The following is a 22355-nucleotide window of genomic DNA, read 5'->3' as shown; positions in this document are numbered from 1 at the left end:
AACAGGAATTCCACTCTGCTGGGAATCTCTGAAATCTACTTTAGCTCCTTTCCTATAGAAACAGTTCTATGGGCCCTTGTGGTGCTATTTATTTCCATCAGTTGGATAAGTTCTATCCTTGGTACCTTTGCCTGTAGAGTTTTAATTTTTAATAAGGATGAGGGACAATATGCTCTCCCATTCTGTAATGGGCAACAGGACTGAGGGATGAGCTGCTATGGGTATGGAGAGGCAGGAGAAGAGGAGGAGAGGCAGGGTGTAAAGACTGGGGTTCTGAATGTGCCTCCAGTTACTGACTTACTCCATATGCTCTCAGCTACTTGACTTTAAGTAAATTATCCTTTATGTAAGAATTATTGTAACAAGAGAGATAATGTATATGAAATACTGAACAAGTGCCAGTGTCATCATTAGACCTCAATAAACAGGAGCTATAATTATCATCCAGAAGCAAATACCAGTAACTTTGCTTGTTCAGTGTACACAAGAGTAACTTTTCATAGTTTTGTGTGCCTGTGTCAAGAAAGTAAAAGCTGGCTTCCTATATTGTTAAAAATGCAATCATCCAGGGCTGGGGGTTTGGCCTCGTGGTGGAGTGCTTGCCTAGCATGCATGAAGGCACAGGTTCGATTCCTCAATAGCACATACATTGAAAAAAGAAGCCGGAAGTGGTGCTGAGGCTCAAGTGGTAGAGCTCCGGATTTGAGAAAGTTCAAGGACAGTGCTCAGGCCCTGACTCAAACCCAGGACTGGCAAAAAAAAAATGCAATCATCCATAGTACAGTGCTACTAAGAAATAGAAATTTATCTGGGAGCCAGTGGATTATGCCTATAAACCTAGCTACTCAAGGTCAAATCTGAGAATCATGATTTGATAGCAGCACATGCAGAAAAATCCACAAGACTCTTAATTCCAATTGACAAAGAGCCACAAGTATAGGTATGGCTCAAGTGGAAGAGCACCAGCCATGAGCAAAAAGATCAGGCATGAGCTCAGGTCACTGAGTTCTATCCCCTATCCTGGTACACACACACACACACACACACACACACACACACACACACACACACAGCAGAAATTTAATAACTGTACCCACTGGAATGATCATGATCATTTTTTACCATTATGGCTATTTATAATCTTTCAAATTTTCCATTAAACAATGCTATATATTAAACTAGGTTTGTTTTTTTTCCCCTTTTCCTACTGAAGACACAATCTTAAAGACGAAGAGTTTATACTGGGTTATCACATATGTCTACATAACAAACTTAAAAAGTAAGCATTTCTAATGTAGACCCATTTGGAGGTCAGAAAGGCAAAAGTGTAAAAACCTTTCAAGAGAATGGAGAATAGAAACATCAAGTCTTCTTATGTCTGAACACCAGCCAATGGGGAAAACTGCTCTTAACTACCTCCCTTTGCCAGTAATTGGAACTATAAAAAGAACATCATTACGGCAAGGCTAAGCCTATCTTGCTGTATGAGACATAGACAGGAAAAAATTTAAAAGAACTCTAATTTTCCAAGCACTCTGCAACCTTGTTATCAATCAGCTTATAATCAATCTTCTCTTTCAAGTACAATGGCTACTCTTGGTAATATGCGGTCTTTTCAACTGTGTCAGAAAACTGGCTGAAATTGTAACTCCAATTTTAAAGGGCACCTTTGAAATTACTAAGTGCAAGTCAGCAATTTTGGAGTCTAAAAAAGCGAAATTATGTTTACTTAAGTATTTAATTCAACACCTACAACAATCATTAGATAAAACTGAAGTTATAGTTCCTAAAAAAAGAATAGGGCTGCCAGGCACTGGTGACTCACACTTGTAGTCCTAGCTACCCCGAAGGCAGATCTGAGGAACACAGTTCGAAACCAGCCCAGGCAGGAAAGTCCTTGAGCCTCTTATCTCCCATTAATCACAGAAAAAGCTCAAAGTGGCACTGTGGGTCAAGTGATCAGGGACAGTGCCCAGGCCCGGAGTTCAAGTCCCAGGAATGGGAAAAACAAACAAACAAAAAACAGAGCTGAAGGCTGAGGAACTGCAACATTTGTAACCACAAACTTGATAGCCTTCATTATTTGCATTGCTGTTTCCAGAAGATCAGTGCTATTCACTTGGTTGATGACTTTTTTTTAATTTATTTTTTTATTGTAATTAATAAAAGGGTTACACGATATTTGCCAGATAGAAGGTACATTAATTCACATATATTGATACCCTTTCATATGTGGTTGATGACTTTGATATTGAAATCTAATACTGTTTCTCTGGCCCTAAAGTCTCTCAAGATATGATTCCCAATATCTTTTCAACAGACCAATTAACAAATGACGCTGCTTTCTTACCTCTCCCACCCTATCAGTCACTGCAGCCATATTCCTCTTATAGGGAAAGACCGTACAACTTTAACCTCTTGAAAGTTAGGTGTGGCTAGGAACTCAACCCTAACTGTGACAGGTAAGAGGAACATTTAGTGTATCACTTCTGGGCAAAAGTTTTAAGGGGTCAGTGCATGATATGCCATATTCCTTCTCTTGCCTCAGCAAGCATGGACACACAATCAAGGGGCTTAAAGGCCCAGGGTCCACAGTGAGGAGGAGAAGGAGCATGAGAAAGCTGTAAAACAACAACACTCCAATCAACTAACTCATAAAAACCATGTGTACTGTGAGTAGTAAGCCTGTGCTACTGGGATTTTGTTTGCTTTATTTGTAGTGGTATGGATCAAATCAGGACTTGCATGGCATGTGGTAAGTACTAAATTACAATCCGAGTTTAACCTTTGATATTTTATAATCTTGATATGTTTGCATTTTTACTGTCAAATTTGGTCCACTCTGACGTACACACTTTTCTATATGTCCTCTGTGTGTGTTCTTAAGGCTGGTAAGGGCATGCACACCTAAGCCAGTGACATCATGACTAATTAACGCTTCCTTCCTCATATCCCGTATTTGTGTTTAGTCCTGAAACTTCACCTTCAAATAGTTCACATTTGTCTCTTCATCTACATTCCCACACACCTAGTTTGGGCTAGAGGCCATTTTTCCTCTTAATTATAATCCCATAGCTTCCGCTGTATTCTCACTCCCACCTTCATGATACCAGAATAATCCTGGCTAACAACAAAAACAACTCTGGGCCTTTCTACATTTAAATGTTTTCTCACTGTTCATATAACATTTGAAGAACATTCTCGTCACCAGGTACTGTTAGGCACACTGCGAGTATGAAGATAAGCCATGTGCCCGTGCACTGATTTCCCAGTGTAATACATTGACACAGCACCCTGTACAACATATTGCTCAATACTAGCTTTACGTAAAACACTGAAGTAAAATAATTTATTCTTAAAATGAAAATGAGAATTGATTCAAAATCCTCTATGAAAACTTGACTTTCATATTCCTACTTGCTTTCTTGTGGTGGGGAGAGAGTACTGACGAAGCTGCTCAGTGGGTGGAGGGAGAGGACTGAGAGGGGGATGGAGGGCAAGAGAGTGAGACGGAAAGAGAGTACAAAAAGACACAAAAAAGAAAGAGCATGCATACACATTTTCTTCTTCAAGGTTCTAGGTTCAACCCCCAACATTTAATATTAATGGAGTGACACCTGGGAAAGGATGTACCCATGGCTCAAAATTCTCTATCATGCCTCTCTGATAACTGCTACTTATTATATGAGTAGCTTATATTATCATAGCTTCTTATCTGCTAAATGTTCATATTGCAGTGCATCAGAATTTGCCAGTTCAGTGGATTCTGTTGCAACCTATTTTGTTAAGACATCATATGCTTTTTGTGTTCAGGAAGGAAGCAAGAGGTTAAGGGCTACCTACTGGTATATATTGTAGCTCTTCAAAATACATTTCTGGGGGCTGGGAGTTTGGCCTAGTGGTTAAGGTGCTTGCCTAGCATGCATGAAGACCCGGGTTCGATTCCTCGGTATCACATACATAGAAAAAAGCCGGAAGTGGTGCTGAGGCTCAAGTGGTAGAGCTCTAGCCTTGAGAAAAGCCAAGGACAGTGCTCAGGCCTTGAGCTCAAGCCCAAGACTGGCAAAAAAAAATGTTTCTGATGCTTCAGGCCCTGAGTTCAAATGATGAGGGAAAAACTTAGCTTCCAACTTGACTTTTAGGCTTCATTTCTGGTCTTCTCCCTCATATGTGACTATTTAGAATGTTCTGTATTTCTGTCAGGAATGCTGATTTCACTTCTTTTAAACCTAGAAAAATGCTACTTGTACTTCAATGCCTAGCTCATTAGTCAATGCATTCTGTAAAAGCTGTTCAAAGAGTTCTTAACACAATCAGTCCCATACCTGTTTATCACAGGGTAAGTTTGATTGTCTGAGAAGCGGCTTGCTTACTCATCTATGAACTGCTTGAGAGTTAGGTCTACATTTATTCATCTTTGTGTCCCTAGCTCTCAGTTCTGTTTATGAGATAGCATGTGATCCATAGATCTCAAATGAAAACTGCATGATATAATCCCACTTATCCATTCTATTGATAGATATTAAAGGAACCTGTTTTAAATGTTGTTACATATATAGAGGTGATTCTGTATTCATAGTTTCTATTTTTTAATCTGGCATTTTAATTCACTATAGACTAGCAAAACTTGTACACATTTTGGGCTTTGTTTCAAGAACACAAAAGTTTAATGAAATCTGAAAATTCCCAAAGGAAAAAAATTATTGCTAGATCTGTCCTTAATCTTGATTTAGTTTTTCTTCACAAAGGCCATGGGAGGCCCCAGGTTTTTTGGGGGGAGCGGGAATTCAGACTACCCTGGTGAGATTTGGAAGCAATAGTACTTTGTTAAATACCTTCTGGAAACATAGGATACTTTGATAATGTTTTCTTCGGAGGAGAAAGACAGGTGTGGCTCAAGTGTGTTTCTCTTCTGTTTAAAGATCAAAATAAATTTGACAAAGACAACTCGAATCTGTCTCTATCGTTTAAAATACCTGCTCCATCTCCATCCTCAAATCTCTTTCTTCACTTTCTCTTCCAAACTGTGTTTGTGTATGTTATACTCTGCTCAAAATAAGTTCTTAAACGAAGCTCCACTGAATACATACAGGTTGCCACAGTATCACATTCTGGAAAATAGGCTGGGTGCAGAGAACATAAAGACAAATATGAAAGATATAGTTCCTGCCCTCAGGGGAGTCAAGAGTCCAGTGAAGAATATAGAAATTATTCTTCAAAGTTAGAAAATGTAGCACAGGGGGCAATTTATGTCTGTATATATAACCAGGAATGGCACCTTATTTGCTGTTAAATGAGGAAGACAACATTTTCTGTTAATCAGCTTTCTTCTGTAATGTAACAAAAGCCTGACACAATCAACTTGTGAAGAGAGATGGTTTACCGTGGCTTGTAGTAGTAGTGGTTGTAGTTTATGATTGGTTGGCCCCACTGCTTTGGAGTCTGTAGTGAGGCAGCCCATCATGGCCACAGGGAAGCAAAACCATTCATTCACTGTATGGCCAGGAGAAACAAAACTGGATAAGGAAAAGATTAATCCCCTCCTCCTCCAAGGGCATACCCACAATAACCTGAAGACTCCTCACTTGGTCCCACTTTTACAGAGTCTTGACTGGCTTCCACTAACACCAAATTGAGGACCAGGCCTTTCACCTGGATCTCTGATGGATATTCCATACCTAATCTCTAGCATTCTCTATTACAGGTGGATGGGTCACTGGATATTCCTTATCACTCTAGTTTATATGGCAACCTGGAAGGGTTCATTCATACTCTTTGCTTAATATGTTTGTTTTACACACTGAATTATATGACTGACAGTAACCCTGTGGAAGGACCATAACTCCTGTGATTTAAGGTGTCATCACTTCCACATCAATCATCATTTCACTACAACCATAACAGAATAAACCCTGCTGATTAAGCTATGTCACGTCATTATAGAACACATGCCAACTATGTACCTTAGTATCGATGAAATCTATGAATGTCCATTTTGGAAGAAATTCCTATAACACTCTGGTAATATTAACCAGTTTATGATTAAATAGTACAGCCAAAATCTCGTTCACCTAATAGCAGATTTTTAACACCGTGTCAGCTTTTAACAATCTCACAATATTTTCCAAATTCTTTTCAACAAGATAATATACATAAATATAATGGCAGTAAATATTAAGTAAGACATACTCTCATTCACTAGGTCTCTTGGAGAGTTGACATGGTTTGAAAAGTCACAGTATGGAGACATATGCCTATAATGCCAGCTACTCTGATGACAGAGATCAAAAGAACAGCAGTTTGAGACCAGCTAAGCAAAAATTCAAGACCCTATCAGAAAAATAACTAAAGCTAAAGGGCTGGATATGGCTCAAGAAATAGAGCACCTCCCTAGCAAGCTCCAGGCAACTAGCTGAAACCCTAATACTGCTGCAAGAAAAGAAGAGGAGGGTAGAGGAAGAAAAGGAGAAGAAAGAAGGAAAGGAGGAGGGGCTAGAGAGAGCAAGAATGTTTCTAAATCTTTTGAGCTAAAGTGGGAAGGAGTAGCTGTTAGAACCCTACTACTTTCCTTGCTTAGAATCCGTGAAGGTGTGAAAAGGTAAAGACAAGCATGTGTACTTGTATGTATATAGAGGAGTACTCAGACTACCATAGGACAAGTCAGTCAGACGAGACTTCTACTCCATCTGGTGGGACATCATACTAAACATTGTGCAATCAGGACAGAAGTCAGAATCCCTGCGCACAGACAGCTAAGAAGAGAATAAAACTAAATCCATTCCATTCTAATCTCTTAAAGTTCTTCAAGGAATCCAGGATTGAACTTTTCTAACTTTACACAGGGGCCTACAGGATACAAAGTCTTAAGAGAATAATTGATGCTCAGTTGTATTCTCATTTTATTTCTTTATGCAAATAGTATGGGTTTTGAAACTGAGGTGTAAAATCCACAATGCTCAACACTGTTTTCTAAACAATGTTCAATTCTGGTCCTTGCATGTGAGATTAAGAGGAATTAAGAAAATAATGCTATCAAAGATTTGGAAGATGTAAACAAAATGTTAAGAAAAACTGATGGTAAGTCTTTAAAAACTGACAGATAAGGGGTCATTACAGCACTGCAAGCAAAGAGGCACAGGTATGCATTCTGTAAAGTGTTGCTCTTTTACAAAAAGCAAAGAAAAATAACTTGCAAATCCCTCTGAAATTCTCAAATACAAAAGAAAGGCAGCGAGAGAATGAGAAGGGAAGAAAGAAAGGAAGGGAAGAAAAGAGGAAAGAAGAAGGGAACGTAAGTAAGCAGGCAACTTAAAAAAATATCAATTTAAGACAACATTTAAGAAAACACTGTCAAAGTATCCTATGCTTCTAGAAGGTATTTAACAAAGTACTATTGCTTCCAAATCTCACCAGGGTAGTCTGAATTCCCGCCCCCCCAAAAAAAACCTGGGGCCTCCCATGGCCTTTGTGAAGAAGAATTAAATTAAGGACAGATCTAGTAATAATTTCTTTCCTTTGGGAATTTTCAGATTTCATTAAACTTTTGTGTTCTTGAAACAAAGCCCAAGGCAGTCCCTGAAAGACAGGTGTGGCTCAAGTGTGTTTCTCCTCTGTTAAAGAGCAAAATAAATTTGACAAAGACAACTCATATCAATTAGAAACAGAGATTAGAATAAACAGGCTGGCAAAACCACAGTCTGTAAGGAAACACAAATCTTATATCATTTGCAAAAATTAATTCCAGATGGATTAAAGGCAAATGAACAAAAATTTAAAATATCCCCAGACAGGTTAAGAAGCTACATACAGAAGGCTAGGTTCCAGGAAGACTTTTTTGTTCATCAAGATTGAAAATTAAAAAAGGAGACATCCACATAAGAATTAAAACTCTTAAACACACAAATACAATATAAACAAAGTCAATAGACACAATAAATGATATATACAAATAGCATTCAGAAATTGATGGAAACAGATCAGTAATAGGAAGGAAAAAGAATGCAATTCTAATTTACCTGTCAATTCCAAATGGCAAACAAATATACAGAAAGTTGCAAATAAAAATCAGAAAAATGCAAATTAGCATAGCATTAAAATCATACTTTATAACCATTTTTTTAAATTCTATTTCTTTAACCAGTCCTGGGGCTTAAACTCAGGGCCTAAGCACTGTCCTTGGGTTTTCTCAAGGCTAGAGCTCTACCACGTGAGCCACACCACCACTCCTGGCCTTTTTCTATGTATGTGGTATGCAGGAATTGAATCCAAGTCTTCGTGCATGCTAGGCAAGCCCTCTACCACTAAGCCAAACTCCCCGCCCCCTATTTTTTTAATTCTAAAATAAGTATGGTTGACATAGATTTAGAGATATGATATCTGATGTTTCTGCGATGGAAATGAGAATTGTTAGGGGCTTTAGGACATATTTGGCAACATCTATTAAGTCAAGTTCATTCTTTTTTTTTTTTTTTTTTTTGCCAGTCCTGGGGCTTGAACTCGAGGCCTGGGCATTGTCCTTGGATACTTTTGCTCAAGGGTAGTGCTCTGCCACTTGAACTACGGCACCACTTTCCGGCTTTTTTTTTTTGAGTATGTGATACTAGGGAATCGAATTAGGACTTCGTACATGCTAGGCAAGCACTCTACCACTAGGCTACATTCCCAGTCCCAAATCAAATTCATTCTATACATGCTACTTTGAAAGGTATATAAGATACATTTCCCCTTGTTTCCAGAAAGACTAAATTTTGGGTTTTGCATGTAACAATGAAATAATCAGACAAAGAAGTTTGTAGAAGTTATTAAAGATATTTGCAGAAGTTAAAGCTGTTAAATATAAACAGAATCATAGGAAAACAATGAACATATTGTCATTAGATGCAAGAAGGTTTACTAAAATACAATCCATAGTGGCCAACAGCCAAAAATAAACTAAACACAATCAATAAAGAATGACTATTTCCACGGGATGAAGTAATATACAGTTGTTTTTAAATGAGGACATATTATAGGAGATGCTTTACAAAACTTCATGAGTGATATAAAAGAAAAAAAGGCACTTGTAATTCAACCCAATTTTTTAAACAGTAACAGAATTCTGCATCTACCTATACATACAATATAATGCTGATGTTGGATGAGTACAGAGAAAATATTTGGAAATGCACAGGATTGCTGAAGTGGATTACATTAATAGGCAGGATTCCAGGGGGGAACAGATGACATACTGTAAGTATGTCTGTTTATGAATGGGGATGCATCAAGATATTAAATGGTTATCTCAGGATGGTAGAATTTAACATCATGTTTAAACATTTTTTCATATATTTTTTATTGTAATTAATAGAAGGGTTACATGATATTTGCCAGATAGAAGGTGCATTAATTCCCATACATTGATACCCTTTCACATGTCTTGGTCCCCATTTTCCTCCCCCCCACCCCCACCCCTCATCTTGTTTTCCCCCGTTCCCTATCCAATTTCAAATGTTTAAACATTTTTATTCAGATTGTTTGTAGTGAATATATTACATTGATAATTGGAGAAAATAAGTTTTATTATATCAATGTAGGAAACTAAGTAGTCTATGGTATTTATACTTGGTCCTTGCATTTCCTATTGCCTTCCTTTTAGGCTCTCTCTATCCTGAAACTCTCCACTGGTATAGCATAATATCCAACTCAACACAATCTATTCCTATTTTACCTCATATTTTATCTTCCAGTTGAGTTAAGGAAATAAAAGAGAGTATTAGAGTGAGTATAATACAATTTACCTCACCTATTGTGAAGTTAACTTAAAGCTTCTTTGTATCACTAAAAAGGTTCTCTGAAACTTATCTTGCTTATCACTTTCATCAACTGTCACTGAAACACTAACAAATAGGACTATTTATAGAGTCTGTAGATGCTATATTGGCAGAATGATATGTGTTTCATTTCCCATCAATCACTGACTTTACATGCAGAGAGAATTAACCTGGGCTTTTCTTCTGTCTTCCTTCTTAGACATTACAGAGAAACGCACAGATATTCAACAGAAGAAATGAAATGACATTGTAATTATCCCCTCTGGACTCAGAATCCAAGCTTCAATGGACTCTAAAGTTGCTACAGATTGTCCTATCTCACTGCCATAGGTGCATAACTTCTGGCTGCATAACATGTGAGAAAGAATTTGATCATCTTTACGTATTTATCCATTTCATTTTTTGTTCTTAAGGCTAAATAGTGAAGACTATTTTGTCAGCTCAAATCCAAACAATCCACAGGAATTTATCAATAATAAAGTACCTGTGGGAAACACGCTGAGTCAAACACAATGTAGTTATGAAAGTATAGTCACTTTCAGAAAAACAGGCAAAATAAAATACATTTAAGTCCAAGATCCAAGTTAACAATAAAAAATAAATTAATCACAAATAATCCATTTTGAACATAGTAGTGACACCTTCAATAGACAAAAAAAGTTTAAATAGTGATTAACTCAAGTTAAGCCTAGGTATTATGGAAATTCCCACAATACTGACAAATTCAAATACAAGGTATTCTCAAAAGCAAGACACAACAGTATCTAACAACTAGAAAATGGTCACTTAAGTAAGGGTTTTTTTGTTGTTGTTTTGTTTGTTTTTTGTATGGATCATGGGGCTTGAAGTCGGTCTGGAGCACTTCAGCTCAAGGCTACTGCCCTACCCTGGAGCCAAGCCCCACTTCTCATTTTCTAGACATTAACTGGAGATAAGTCTCAGGTCCTTTTGTGCCCAGACTGCCTTTGAACCTTGATCCTCAGATCTCAGCCTCTTGAGTAACTAGAATTACATGCGTCAGCCAACACACCCAGCTGCTTCTACATTTATATATCCTTTCCATTTACATTTCATATATATAGATACAAAAAGGTGAATAATGTTATGTAACAAATTATATGCTCTTGGGATTTAAAACTGATATTCACTTTTGTTTTTCCATACTGTCCAAATTTCCTATAGTAATGATAGCTAGATGAAACAGAAAATATTGTTTTTAGAATTACTCCTCTTTGGCAAGAAGAATAAAACTGGGGGGAGAATTTAAGCACAACAAATCAGAGAAATGAATAGTAAGCATCCTTTTGAGGAAGTCTTCTAACAATAGTTCCTCAAATATAATCAACTTTTCATCACTTACCTCCTACAAAGCACTTTCACACCTAGTAACAAGCTTTTAGTTCCAGGATGTAATTCAATGGTACATCACTTGTCTAGCATGTACAAAAGGTCCTGGGTTTGATCCCCAACACCGCAGAAATGCCAAACTAGCCTTTGCAAATGTAGAACCACTTAACAGCTGTAGATCATGCTCTATGATGAAGAGGTGGTTAGGGAAAGAGATTCATAGAGCCTTAGCTAAGAGAGAGTCTGACCAAGGGAGATTCTGGAGGGAGGCCCACTACATGGTTATTTTAATACATTTTTACTCCCTGCTTCTTCTGACATAGGAACCCCTGAGCACTGGGTCCAGGTTAGGCTTCAGTCCTCTCTGCATTCTGGTACACCCAGAGGCTTTAGGAGGTACCTAAATCCTGACCTGTGAGATGTGAGAGAAGTCTGTGTACGACCAAAAGAAGCTAGTCGACTTTTACATGTCTTGTCTGAGATGAACTGATCTTGGGAGGATGACAAAAATCACATGATTTGGGTGGAGCTGTCCTATCAGTCCTACACTATGGCTGCTCAAGCTTCTTTTATATAGAAAAGAAAGGAGTCTCCTTGTTTTGTTGTTATTATTGTTATTATACACAAGCTGACCTCATCCTTTCCTATGTATACGGCTAACAGGAGTTTGTAAGAATTCCCTCCAGTCCTAACTACTCAGTGGCTCCTCTCCTTTTAACTGGCCAAACACAAGACTAAAATAAACAGAAAAAGAATAAGAGCAGAGTTTCTTAATAAAGAAACAACAACTCATGTTGTTATTTTTAAGTAAGTAATCTGAACCTTCTAGAGCTCTCTCTCATGTGTGCATGTGATCTCCTTTCTCCTCTCCCCCCACCCTCTTTCCAACTAATTGTTTTATAACTTAGATTTGGCACTTGATTGATTGATTGATTGATTGATTTTGAGTTAGAAGACCAAAGGCAAAAATGGTTCCTGCATTAGTTTAAATGTTAACCAGCAAGGAGCTAAAAAGACATCTTGGGAGCTGAAGCTACTTAGAACCAGGAATGATAGTGGACTGGGTTTGTCAGTTCTAGAAGTCCACTTGACCACTGCTGCTAAACAGAAGAATAATAATCCCAGATGAATGTCTATGATGTGATAAAACACAGCATCTGCAGATAGATGTCCCAGAGTTGTGCAAAACTTTCTCAGGCATTTCATTATCCTTCTCATGAAAGGATGACAGATTTTCTGTTATAACCAGTGTTTCCTAATTACCTACAGTATAAAAGACAGGATTAAAAACAGGAATGAAACATTTCCTCTTTACTGTTACCTTCAGATACAGGAATCTAGTTCCCTGATAAAAGGGGGGAAATTTTTCATTTCTAATATCCTGATGTTTGGCCTTGAGAACACTATCATCTTAAGAACAATAATACATTTTCAAAAAGTATCTGGACAAGGAAAATCTTGCCACTGAGGGTTAAAAACATACAAAACATAACTTTCTTTGTATCTGCAAAAGAGATGTATATCTATATACATATAATACATATGCACTATTCATAATTACACTGTCCCCTATGTTATCCACAATAACCTGTTGACAATATTAAATACTACCCCAAAGTAATAAATACCTTCATAACCATAAAAAATTCACCTTGTATTTTACATTCAGTAACTTGGTATTTATTAAATAATCACTTCAAAATGGGTTAACAATTTAAATGATTTGCCTGTAACTATAATACAATTCATCCACAGAACTGGAAAGGAACTGGAGAAGGTGTGTGGGTTTTCTTTGTTTGTTTTTCTTTTTTGCCACAATGTAAAATGCCTTCAGGAACATAAATAGAATCTTAATGTCTGTGATTATGACCACTGGGGAAAAAATGAGAGAGGGGGTTGACACCGGTCAAAAAAAATTTACTCATTACCTGACTTATGTAATCTTGGGGCTCTTCTAGGAAGACACAGCTATATCAAATTGCAGTTACAGTTTTGGGGGGTTTTTTTGAGTTGAAGAATTTTTGTTCCATTTACTGTCCCCTTTTCTCTGATTTGGAATGACAATTTAGCAGTTACAGTTTTGTTACCCTGTTTGAACCAAGTGACATGCTTTGCTTAGAAGTAAAATTGCTGCTGTCCAGAGATAAACTGATAGTTAAATGGTTAGCTAAGGATCAAATCAGGCCTTTTCTTAGTTAACTACTGTTGAAAGATTTATGGCATTCTAACTCATGTTCTCAGGAGGCATAAGGATATCAAAGATTTAAAATTCAATGACATAGTACTATCTAATATATAAATTTCAGAATAAAACCTGTTTTTTCCATCTAGTAAAAGTAAAAAATCTGAAAATAAGCTGTAATCTAAAAAATAATTCATTTAAAATATTAGTAACAGCCCTAAGAATAATGATCTCATAAAGCATTATGGCCCACTAATTTCTTGTTTTTCCTGATGTTAATATTAAGGCCTGCCATCTTGCTTCTGAGATAAAAAATACCTTTGGATTATCACTTTTTTCCTTTCTACTTAGCAATAGTGGGCAAGTGGAACCTATTGTCTTATGAAGTCTGGAATTATCTTTAAGACTGACGGAGTTAATCGACAGCTCTATTAATAGATATCATGCATTATATCATTATATTCATTCATTTAGGGAATGTGGATCAACTACTTCTACTTGCCTATCATGCTAGGAGCTAGTAAATAGTAAGAATGACTTTAGATATCTTAAACCTGAAACTCGAGCAAACATTCTTATGAAATAGGGAGTAAGGGTGGGGCCGGAAAGTGGAGGAGGCTTTTCATGTGGCAATGTCTAGAATTAATCTCATGAGATTTAAATATTTTAGCAGGTATCTTGCATTTTTTCAAGTTTGGGAAAACAATATGCATAACAACCATGAAAATTATTTTTCATGTTGCATAGAACAGCTGGTGTTGTTAAGATCAAGAATCTTGCTGAAAACCAGAGAAGAATTTATGAGTCTTCTTAGAACTGCAGTTGGGTAAGTGAAAAGGCAAATGATACTTCAGGAATCTCAAACAAAAATACATGAGTTTATGAGCTGGTCTACATTACCATTATCAAAACGTATGATTCTGGATTATGTGAGAAGTTCTTTTCCTAGCTGGGTACCAATGACTCATGCTTATAATCCTATTACTCAGGAGGCTGGGACCTAAAGGATCAAGGTCCGAACTTAGTCCAGGCAGAAAAATATGCAAGACTCTCTCTCCAAAATAACTAGCAAAAAGCCAGAGTGGGAGGACCTGAGTTCAGAGACTAGCACCACCAAAGGGGGAAAAAAAATCAATTTCCTAACTTCCTATACAAGTTCATTCCAAACTGAATCTTGGGTTAGTTTACAACACTCTTTCTCTAATAAAGACTATATTCTTTAAAAAAAAATAACCCTCAGACTTCTAGATCAATAATCTGTAATGCTTAAAAAGATACAGACTGAAGTTCCCCAGAGCATTTCTCAATTTAACTGTACAAGGATAATGTGTTTATTATTCAGCTTACTTCTGCTGCCTAAATGATACAACATACTTTAAAGCCTCTTGATGCTGCAATTCTAGTACCTAAAATTGGGTGTATTCTGCAGTAGCGGCTTAATCAACATTAGTAAATATTAGGGAACTGAATAAACAAATAAATGACTAGCTATGAGACACATAAGCCAGTTTGTTTTTCTATATGAAAACAAGCTAAGATCTCAAGGCTGTGGAATGTCAGTACCTGTAACAGAATGGAGGTTTCTGCTCTAATTCACATCATTTACCAACGCTTTCTTACCCTTGTACTGTAAACACCAAATATCAGACAAGATGAAGCCCTAAGATAAACATACACATTTTCTTGGATCAAGATTTATATTAAGTTACTTTAGGAACACACACACACACACACACTAACATCAATCATAGATCTAGAATGATATTTAGGGTGGATCATGGATTTCGTTAGAGCCTTCCTGATGTGTAAGTGCCCATGCTTTTGCTCCTAGAATCTTGTGGCTCATAAATGACAGCACTGTAGAAGCATCCAAAGACAAAGCATTACCAAATTTCCCATGACCCCAAGCAACTGAGAGCTTAGCTATGACTTCCCCTTATCACTTGGAAGGAGAAGCAACTACCATTCTCCTCACTTACCTGTCTCCAACTCTTCCCACCTTTTCTTTTTCCTGGTTGCAGGCCAGCCTCTGCAACCTCAGATTTTGTTTCCATTTATCAAACCAGATCTTCAACTAACTCACCTGTCTGCCATATATACCCTGGGGTACATATTCTCAGCAAAGCTAACATTTCCCCAGGATTCACCATCATAGCTAAAAAAGAATCCATTTCCAGAGCCCCAGCTGTCAAATGTACCCATCAGAACTGTTCTGCCAGGGCATAACTGTGACACAAGGACTGTTCCTCCAGTGGTGACTGGGATGGACATAAATTGCCATCACTAATTCCCCCTCCCACAATGGCCCTCACGCACTGCATGGGCCTTCCTCATGCAGTGCCTACATTACCTTCCTCAGATGTGTCTAAAATGTAGGAGCCAGGAATGGAAGCAGACCTAGATGATGTGCAGAGGAGCTGAAGTCTGCAGTAGCTGAATGACAACTCCTTCTGTAAGTAAGGTACTTCCTGGTTCTTTGCTTAGAAAACAACAAGAACAAAAACAAAAACAACAGCGAGGCACTGATGGCTCATGCCTATAATCCTAGCTGCTTAGGAGTCTGAGATTTGAGGACTGTGATTCAAAGCCAGTCCTGACAGAAAAGTCCCTGTGAGACTCTTAACCACTCAAAAAACAGAAGTGCTGCTGTAGCTCAAAGTGGACAGTGGTAGACCACTAGTCTTGAGCAAAAGAGCTCAGGACAACACCTAGGCCCTGAGCTCAAGCCCCAAAACTATCAAAAAATACAAATTTTTAAATGTTAGAGAACTTATTTGTGTATCCTTTAAAATCAATCAATACTAGAAATCAAATACGAATTTCACTTTTTTGTGATGTAACAATGTGATTTTAAATGTCAATATTTAATAATTACTATAAAAAGTTACATCCTTTGCAATTAAACCTAAGATGAAAACTTTTAGTAAATCAAGTTTCATAGAATCTTTTATGAGCTACAGAAAGCAAAAAAGTTGAGGAAAGAGTGCTCTAGACTTCAAAATTTAGCATTTCTCATAGATTCTGTTTTGACTGTGGACTGTTGGCGGGAGAGTATTCTTTCTGTCCTCTTCTTGGTCCTGAAAAAGTATGTTGTACTTGATCCTACAGACAATAATTTACAGGACTGAGGTAAGTTTGGCAGATGAGATGATTTTCATCAAATATCCCAAGGATAGTTGCTACAGTTCCTCTCTTTGGGTATGCAGGAGGATTTGCTCATGAGCAAATACTCATGAAGACTCATTCATTTTGGATTTATCTTGTCTTACGAAGATAATTTTCACTGTTGGACATGTAAATTCAAAAGCACATACGCAGCATTTCAGAATGGGCAAGACCAATGCAAAAAAATGATTGCAGTGTCAATGCTCAAGAAGTAATGTGATCACTACCTGACAATGTAACTGTAACCCCTCTATCCATCACCCTGACAATAAAAAAGGAAATGGTTGCTTTTTTGGGGGGGAGGGGTCATAGGGCTTGAACTCTGGGCCTGGACACTGTCCCTGAGCTCTTCAGCTCATGGCTACTGCCCTACCCTAGAGCCAAGCCTCACTTCCCATTTCCTAGAGGTTAATTGGAGATAAGAGCTTCAGGTCCTTTTGTGCCTTAGCTGGCTTTGAACCTTGATCCTCAGATCTCAGCCTCCTGAGTAGCTAAGTTTACAGGAGTGAGCCACTGTACCCGGCTAAAAAAAAGAAAAGATTGCAATGAACATATGCATACCCTAAAGCCCTAACAAAACTCCACTTCTTTCCTTCTCTAATTCTTTCTCCAAACCTGTAACTTCTTTTCTTCTTTGTTAGCTCTTTCCTTTGGAAAGAAGAAAGTCATCTAAATATGATGGATGATGCCCAACACTTAATTCGATGTCTGTACTGTTTTCAAAATACTGACTTTCTGGTCCTCCATCTCTCAGAGAAACAGAGAGGCTATACAGAGCAGACATCAGATCTATTCCAAAGCTACTCCCCTTTAGGACTGGGAGGGAGGTAGCTGTAAGTCATTTAGTTTCTTTGAATTTCAGCTCCCCCCCAAGATCCCACAAAGAGGCTTCTTGGGATCTGAGACATCTGAGACAATATAGATGAAGCATGTGGAAAAGAGCCTGCACATAGTAGGTATTATTCAATTATCAAGTTATGAGCTTAGGATCTTACTGTGCTTCCCGGATAGCTAAAAATTTGCTGATAGCTTTCCTCTTGGCATAATGTCCACTAGTGGTATGTTGTTCAATTTCTTCCTAGTCTCCTTCAAAACAAGTGATTTGGAAAATGACTACCCTTCGTGTCTAAGTATAGGGTGGTGTGTGCAATGTGTGTATAAGTGTACCCACAGAACTAAAATTGGCAAAAAATACACAGACACACATACAGAATGACTGTACAAAACTTGAGATTTACTGATAGCATTTAAAAATATATACATGTCCTTAGTCTTTTCTAAACACTGCTATCAAACATGTTTTTAAATAAGTAAAGAATCTACAATTGTCCACCCAAATTAGATGCTTACCATATTGTCTGATGAAGTGAACAAATATTTAAAAATTAGATTCCTAAAAATGTAAAGTTATAATCAGAGTAGTTATCTCACAATGCCTATGTTAGTGAAATAACTCTCTAAATCAACAGCAATGTGTACCAAGACTTTTTTTTAAAGGATTCACATATGCAGTCAGCAAGGTATGAATGCACTGGAACTACAACAAATAAATTTATGTACAAGAGGATCATTATATCCTAACTTCCAACCTTTACTTATAGAGGACTGGCTTATAGTTCAGCTATTCCTATAGAATATTATACATCTACTAAAAGGACACACAAAAAAGTATTTAAAGGAGATGGGATTGTTAAGTAGGGGAAAATGCATAAAGAAGTATTCAGCTGATTATGAAGTTGAGTGAGCCCTTGTAATGTTCAAGTGGTGATAAACAAAAAAATTCACAAGAGAGAGCTGGAATTACAGAGTGACCAAAATCCTTAGCAGGGCTTGAAAGGACACAGTGTTAAAACTCAGAACCCACGTCCTAATTTTTAAAAGCAGAGTGGGATGAGTGAATTGCTGAATCAGGTATTTTTCATGAATGCTAGGGATGAGAAAGTAGAAAATAAAACTAAGAGTTATGTCTGAAGCTGATATTGAGCCTCTTTAAATTGTCAGTCTGATGAAACTTTTGAATGACTTTATACCACATTCATCAATGCCCTCTTACTTAGCTAAGAAGTTTTGGCAGAGTATTCAGAGATGAGAGAAGGTCTAGAAAGGTAAGGACTCAAAACCTGCCAAAATATACACTTTTTCATAGTAGAGGAAGAAATGAAACAATATAAACATATAACACACACATACACACACACACACACACACACACACACACACACACACACACACACACACACACACACACACACACACACACACACACACACCAGGCCTGCAGATGCACTTTTTTCATTCACATTGGAAGCAGAATGCCTCAACATATCTTCCTCTGGACTTATCAACTACTTCCTAAGAACCTAGATTATTCCCAGTGCCCACCACGACCCACAACTACACAAGGACAGCCAGTTACCTTTCAGAACTTTCCAGCACTTATTTCTCACATGAGTGTTTCAAATATGTAATCTAATCCCACAGATAAGAAAGGAAATGAAAATGCCTTTGGACAGTTAGACATCTTGTGTCATACACCCCAGAAAACAAGTTGTAACCCAAGTACTTGGGATTCAAAATGACATCTTTCTGCTCACGGGTATTTTGACTTGACCTGTGTGTGGTCATAGCTCTACTGCCTGCCTGCCTGCCTGCCTGCCTGCCTGCCTGCCTGCCTGCCTGCCTGGGGCCTGGATTTCCCATAGCACATCACTCTTTTTTGGCAAATAGTCTAAAAATAGCCCAAGTCCCAACCCCAGTGAAGTTATTGTGAAAATAAAACACAACCTAAATCGCCACATTTCTTGCCATAACTCTTTCTTACTGAAGGGTGTCCTTTTGCTTGATGGCACATTTGCAGATTAGCAGATGTCATATTACAGAGCATTCAAGTTGGAGAGATGTTTGGTTTCTGTTAGTTTGGGGAAATATAGGTGTTTCTTGGTTTCTGAGCTCACGTGGCACATACATACATACATATATACACACATATATATATATATATATAAAGTTAATTTTTTTGTCCAGGCTGGAAATGTACTCAGCTAATAATTAAAGCATACCATCACTTCTGCTAAAGACATTTTCTAACACATAGCCTGAAATTACTTTTCAGTTGGGTTAAACAAAACAGACTGTAATAAAAGATGTCTGAAATACGATCCCTTTTACTGGTCACCCAGGAGCTTTTCCTCTTAAAATCCGCAGCTCAGGGTTTCGAGAGAACACGGAAAACAAGATGCCAGGCAGGGCACAATTATTTCCCTAACAAAGTTGCCTAAGATAAACTCTTCAGGGTTTCCCAGGTTGGGTAATTCTTGCAGGCGGCTGGGGAGGCACAGCTTGCGTCCAAGATGACTATCTGCAGAGATTTTTATTTTTTAAGGCTTTTTCCCCCCCCTAATTACACTCAAGGACTCTGATTTTCACCTCTCCGACCCGCTGCTGGGAGGAGAGTTGAGAGCGACGTGCCAGGGCTGCGGCAGCGACCGCGGCCAACTCTGGGGCCCAGGGAGGGTGTGTGTGGGGGGCGCGCCCAGCCCACTCCCCACCGATCCCACCGGTCCCACCCTCCCGAGCCCACGCGCGCGCGCTCTCCCGGGCCGAACCCGCCCGGGACTCACCGCTGTCCAGCCTCGCGATCTGGGGCAGCCGGTAAGTGCTGACCAGCAGGTCGAGCGGCACGGCCACCGAGCTCCACTTCACATCCTTGAGGCTGCAGCCCAGCGAGGGCGCCGGGTCCATCTTCCCCGCCTCGGCCGGTCGGTCCCGCCGCGCTCCCCCGCCGGCCGCCGGCACCAGCGCGCCTCGGTGGCCGCCACTGCTCGCGCTCGCGGTCAGGGGCGCGCGGGAGGCGCCGGGCAGCACCAGCCGCGCGGGCAGCCGAGGGGGGCGCGGCGGCTGAAGCGGCCGGCGCCCGGCTCAGCCGCCTCTGCGGGGCATGGCCGGGGCGCCCCGTGCGCCCCTCAAGCCCGGGGAGGACTCGGAGCAGCCTGGCCTCCGCGGGCGGTGGCGACGGCGGCGGCCCCGGTGGTGGCGGCGACTCCCGCTCCGCCTCCTCCTCTGGCCTCGGGTCTGCAGCTGCGGCAGCCGCCCGCTCGCCTCCTCCTCCTCTTCCCCCTCCTTCCCTCCGCCTCGAGCGTGTGAGGAGGAGCCGCTGGTCTGAGAAACGCCATAGCAGCGCTCCCAGCACTGACTAATCAACAAGGTGGGAGCAACGCCTGCGCAGCTCGTGGAGACGCCGCCCCCGCCTCCGCCCCCGCCTCCGCCCCCGCCTCCGCCTCCCCGGCGCCGCCGGCCCCGCCCACCGTCCCGGCCCCGCCCACACCCCAGGCCCCGCCCCAGCTTCACGACGCTCCCGCCCCGCGACCCGCGGGACTCGGCGCGGCGCCGGCTCTGGGCTGGCGCCAGCCGCTCCGCGCGCTCCGCAAGCTTTAGCTCTCGCTCCCCCATCCGACCGCTCCGGCGCCCTGCAGCCTCGCCGGGGGCCGCCGCCGCCGCCGCGAGCGCGATTCCGGTCCTTCACCAGGCTCTTTCCCGGACCCCCGGGAATGCAGATCGAGTTCTGCTGCATCTTAGCATTGCACCGTCCTTCTCCCCCCTGCAATGGGCACAGAAGAAAGCTGAAGATGCTTCCTCGGGCTTTGCCTGGTTGCTCGAGTGTCCGGGGGGGGGGGGGGGGAATGCTACTGAAGCTCCTGGGCGCATCCCCCCAACCCTACATACAACTCCACAAAGAAACTACATGGCTTTGGAGGCCAGACAGAATGAGAAAGGCCCAAGCACCAGGCAGCAGAAAGGTGGTGGATAATCCGCAGGCCGTTCCCACACATCTCCAAAACGGGGTGCCTTCCTTCTGGGCCCCTGCTGCTGGGGACAGAGGAGATGAGGTCACCCACTGCCACCGGGGAAAGGGGATCCCACTGGGGTCTTTCCCACTGAGTTTCTTCAGTCTGAGAGCCTGGGATAGTTCCCATCTGACTTCCACACATGACAGTGACCAAGATGCATTGTACTCACAGCCTGACATGTTGTACAACCACTTGAAGATTAAGATTAATAAGCCAGCATTTAATAAATAATATAATAAAAGTTTGGGATAATTCCCGTGTTCTAAATGCATTACCCAATTCCCCACACATTTGGTGATTGCACAGAATTATACCACTCAGGGATTGTCTTGCAAATCCATTCTTTGCTTTCCCTGAAAAATGTTTGCTACATGATTTTAACATACCCTGTTCACTGTGGCCTGAGTCAGGGGCTGGTGGTTCATACCTAGCCATTCAGGAGACTGAGATCTAAAGATTGCTGTTTGAAGCCAGCTTGGGCATGAAACTGTGAGGCTCATCCCCAATTAAAGTGGTAGAGTGCTAGCCTTGAGTGAAAAAGCTCAGGGACAGTGCCCGGGCCTTGAGTTCATGCTTTAAGACGGACAAAAATAAATAAATAAATGGTAGCTGTGAAATTTCTGGGTTTTAAAGATTTTTTTAAAGCATGAGGTTAAACTAACAAGTGTGGATACTGATGAAAAGTTGTGTATCAACTCTTTTTATTTGAACATGCATTCTGTGTACACTGCTTTTATCTTATAATTGATAAGGCCTAGCACTTGCTTGGCCAATCCAAAGGGAGCTTGAAAATATCCCACCACTTTGTAGTGGTCAGTCTTAAAAGCTATCTTAGTATTTGAAGTAAAACACCTTCCTGGTTCTGTCATTTAAATGCATGCGGAATATTTCAGAAAATTCTTCTGTGTTTCATTCCATTTATATCCATATTTTTAAGTCTTCAAAAAAGGAAATCTTCTAGAAAGTATTTTAAGAATCAGAAGCTCCCAGAAAAGAATGTTTCAG

General features: G+C 40.1%; 1 protein-coding gene across 2 annotated transcripts in view; it reads right to left on the bottom strand.

Annotated features, from left to right (window-relative positions):
- Garem1 (GRB2 associated regulator of MAPK1 subtype 1) overlaps positions 1 to 20245 on the bottom strand; it is a 171320-nt gene extending 151075 nt beyond the window's left edge. For both annotated transcript variants that reach the window (XM_090353278.1, XM_090353279.1), the window contains exon 1: positions 20124 to 20245. In XM_090353278.1, coding sequence (XP_090209404.1) covers positions 20124 to 20244 — 121 coding nt within the window. In that variant the 5' untranslated portion in view covers position 20245. The remainder of the gene's footprint in view (positions 1 to 20123) is intronic.
- Positions 20246 to 22355: the final 2110 nt, after the last annotated feature.

The sequence above is a fragment of the Megascapheus bottae genome, chromosome 19 (genome assembly GCF_031878675.1).
Source record: "Megascapheus bottae isolate mThoBot1 chromosome 19, mThoBot2.hap1, whole genome shotgun sequence".
NCBI lineage: Eukaryota > Metazoa > Chordata > Mammalia > Rodentia > Geomyidae > Megascapheus > Megascapheus bottae.
This window is presented reverse-complemented; position numbering and strand designations above follow the sequence as displayed.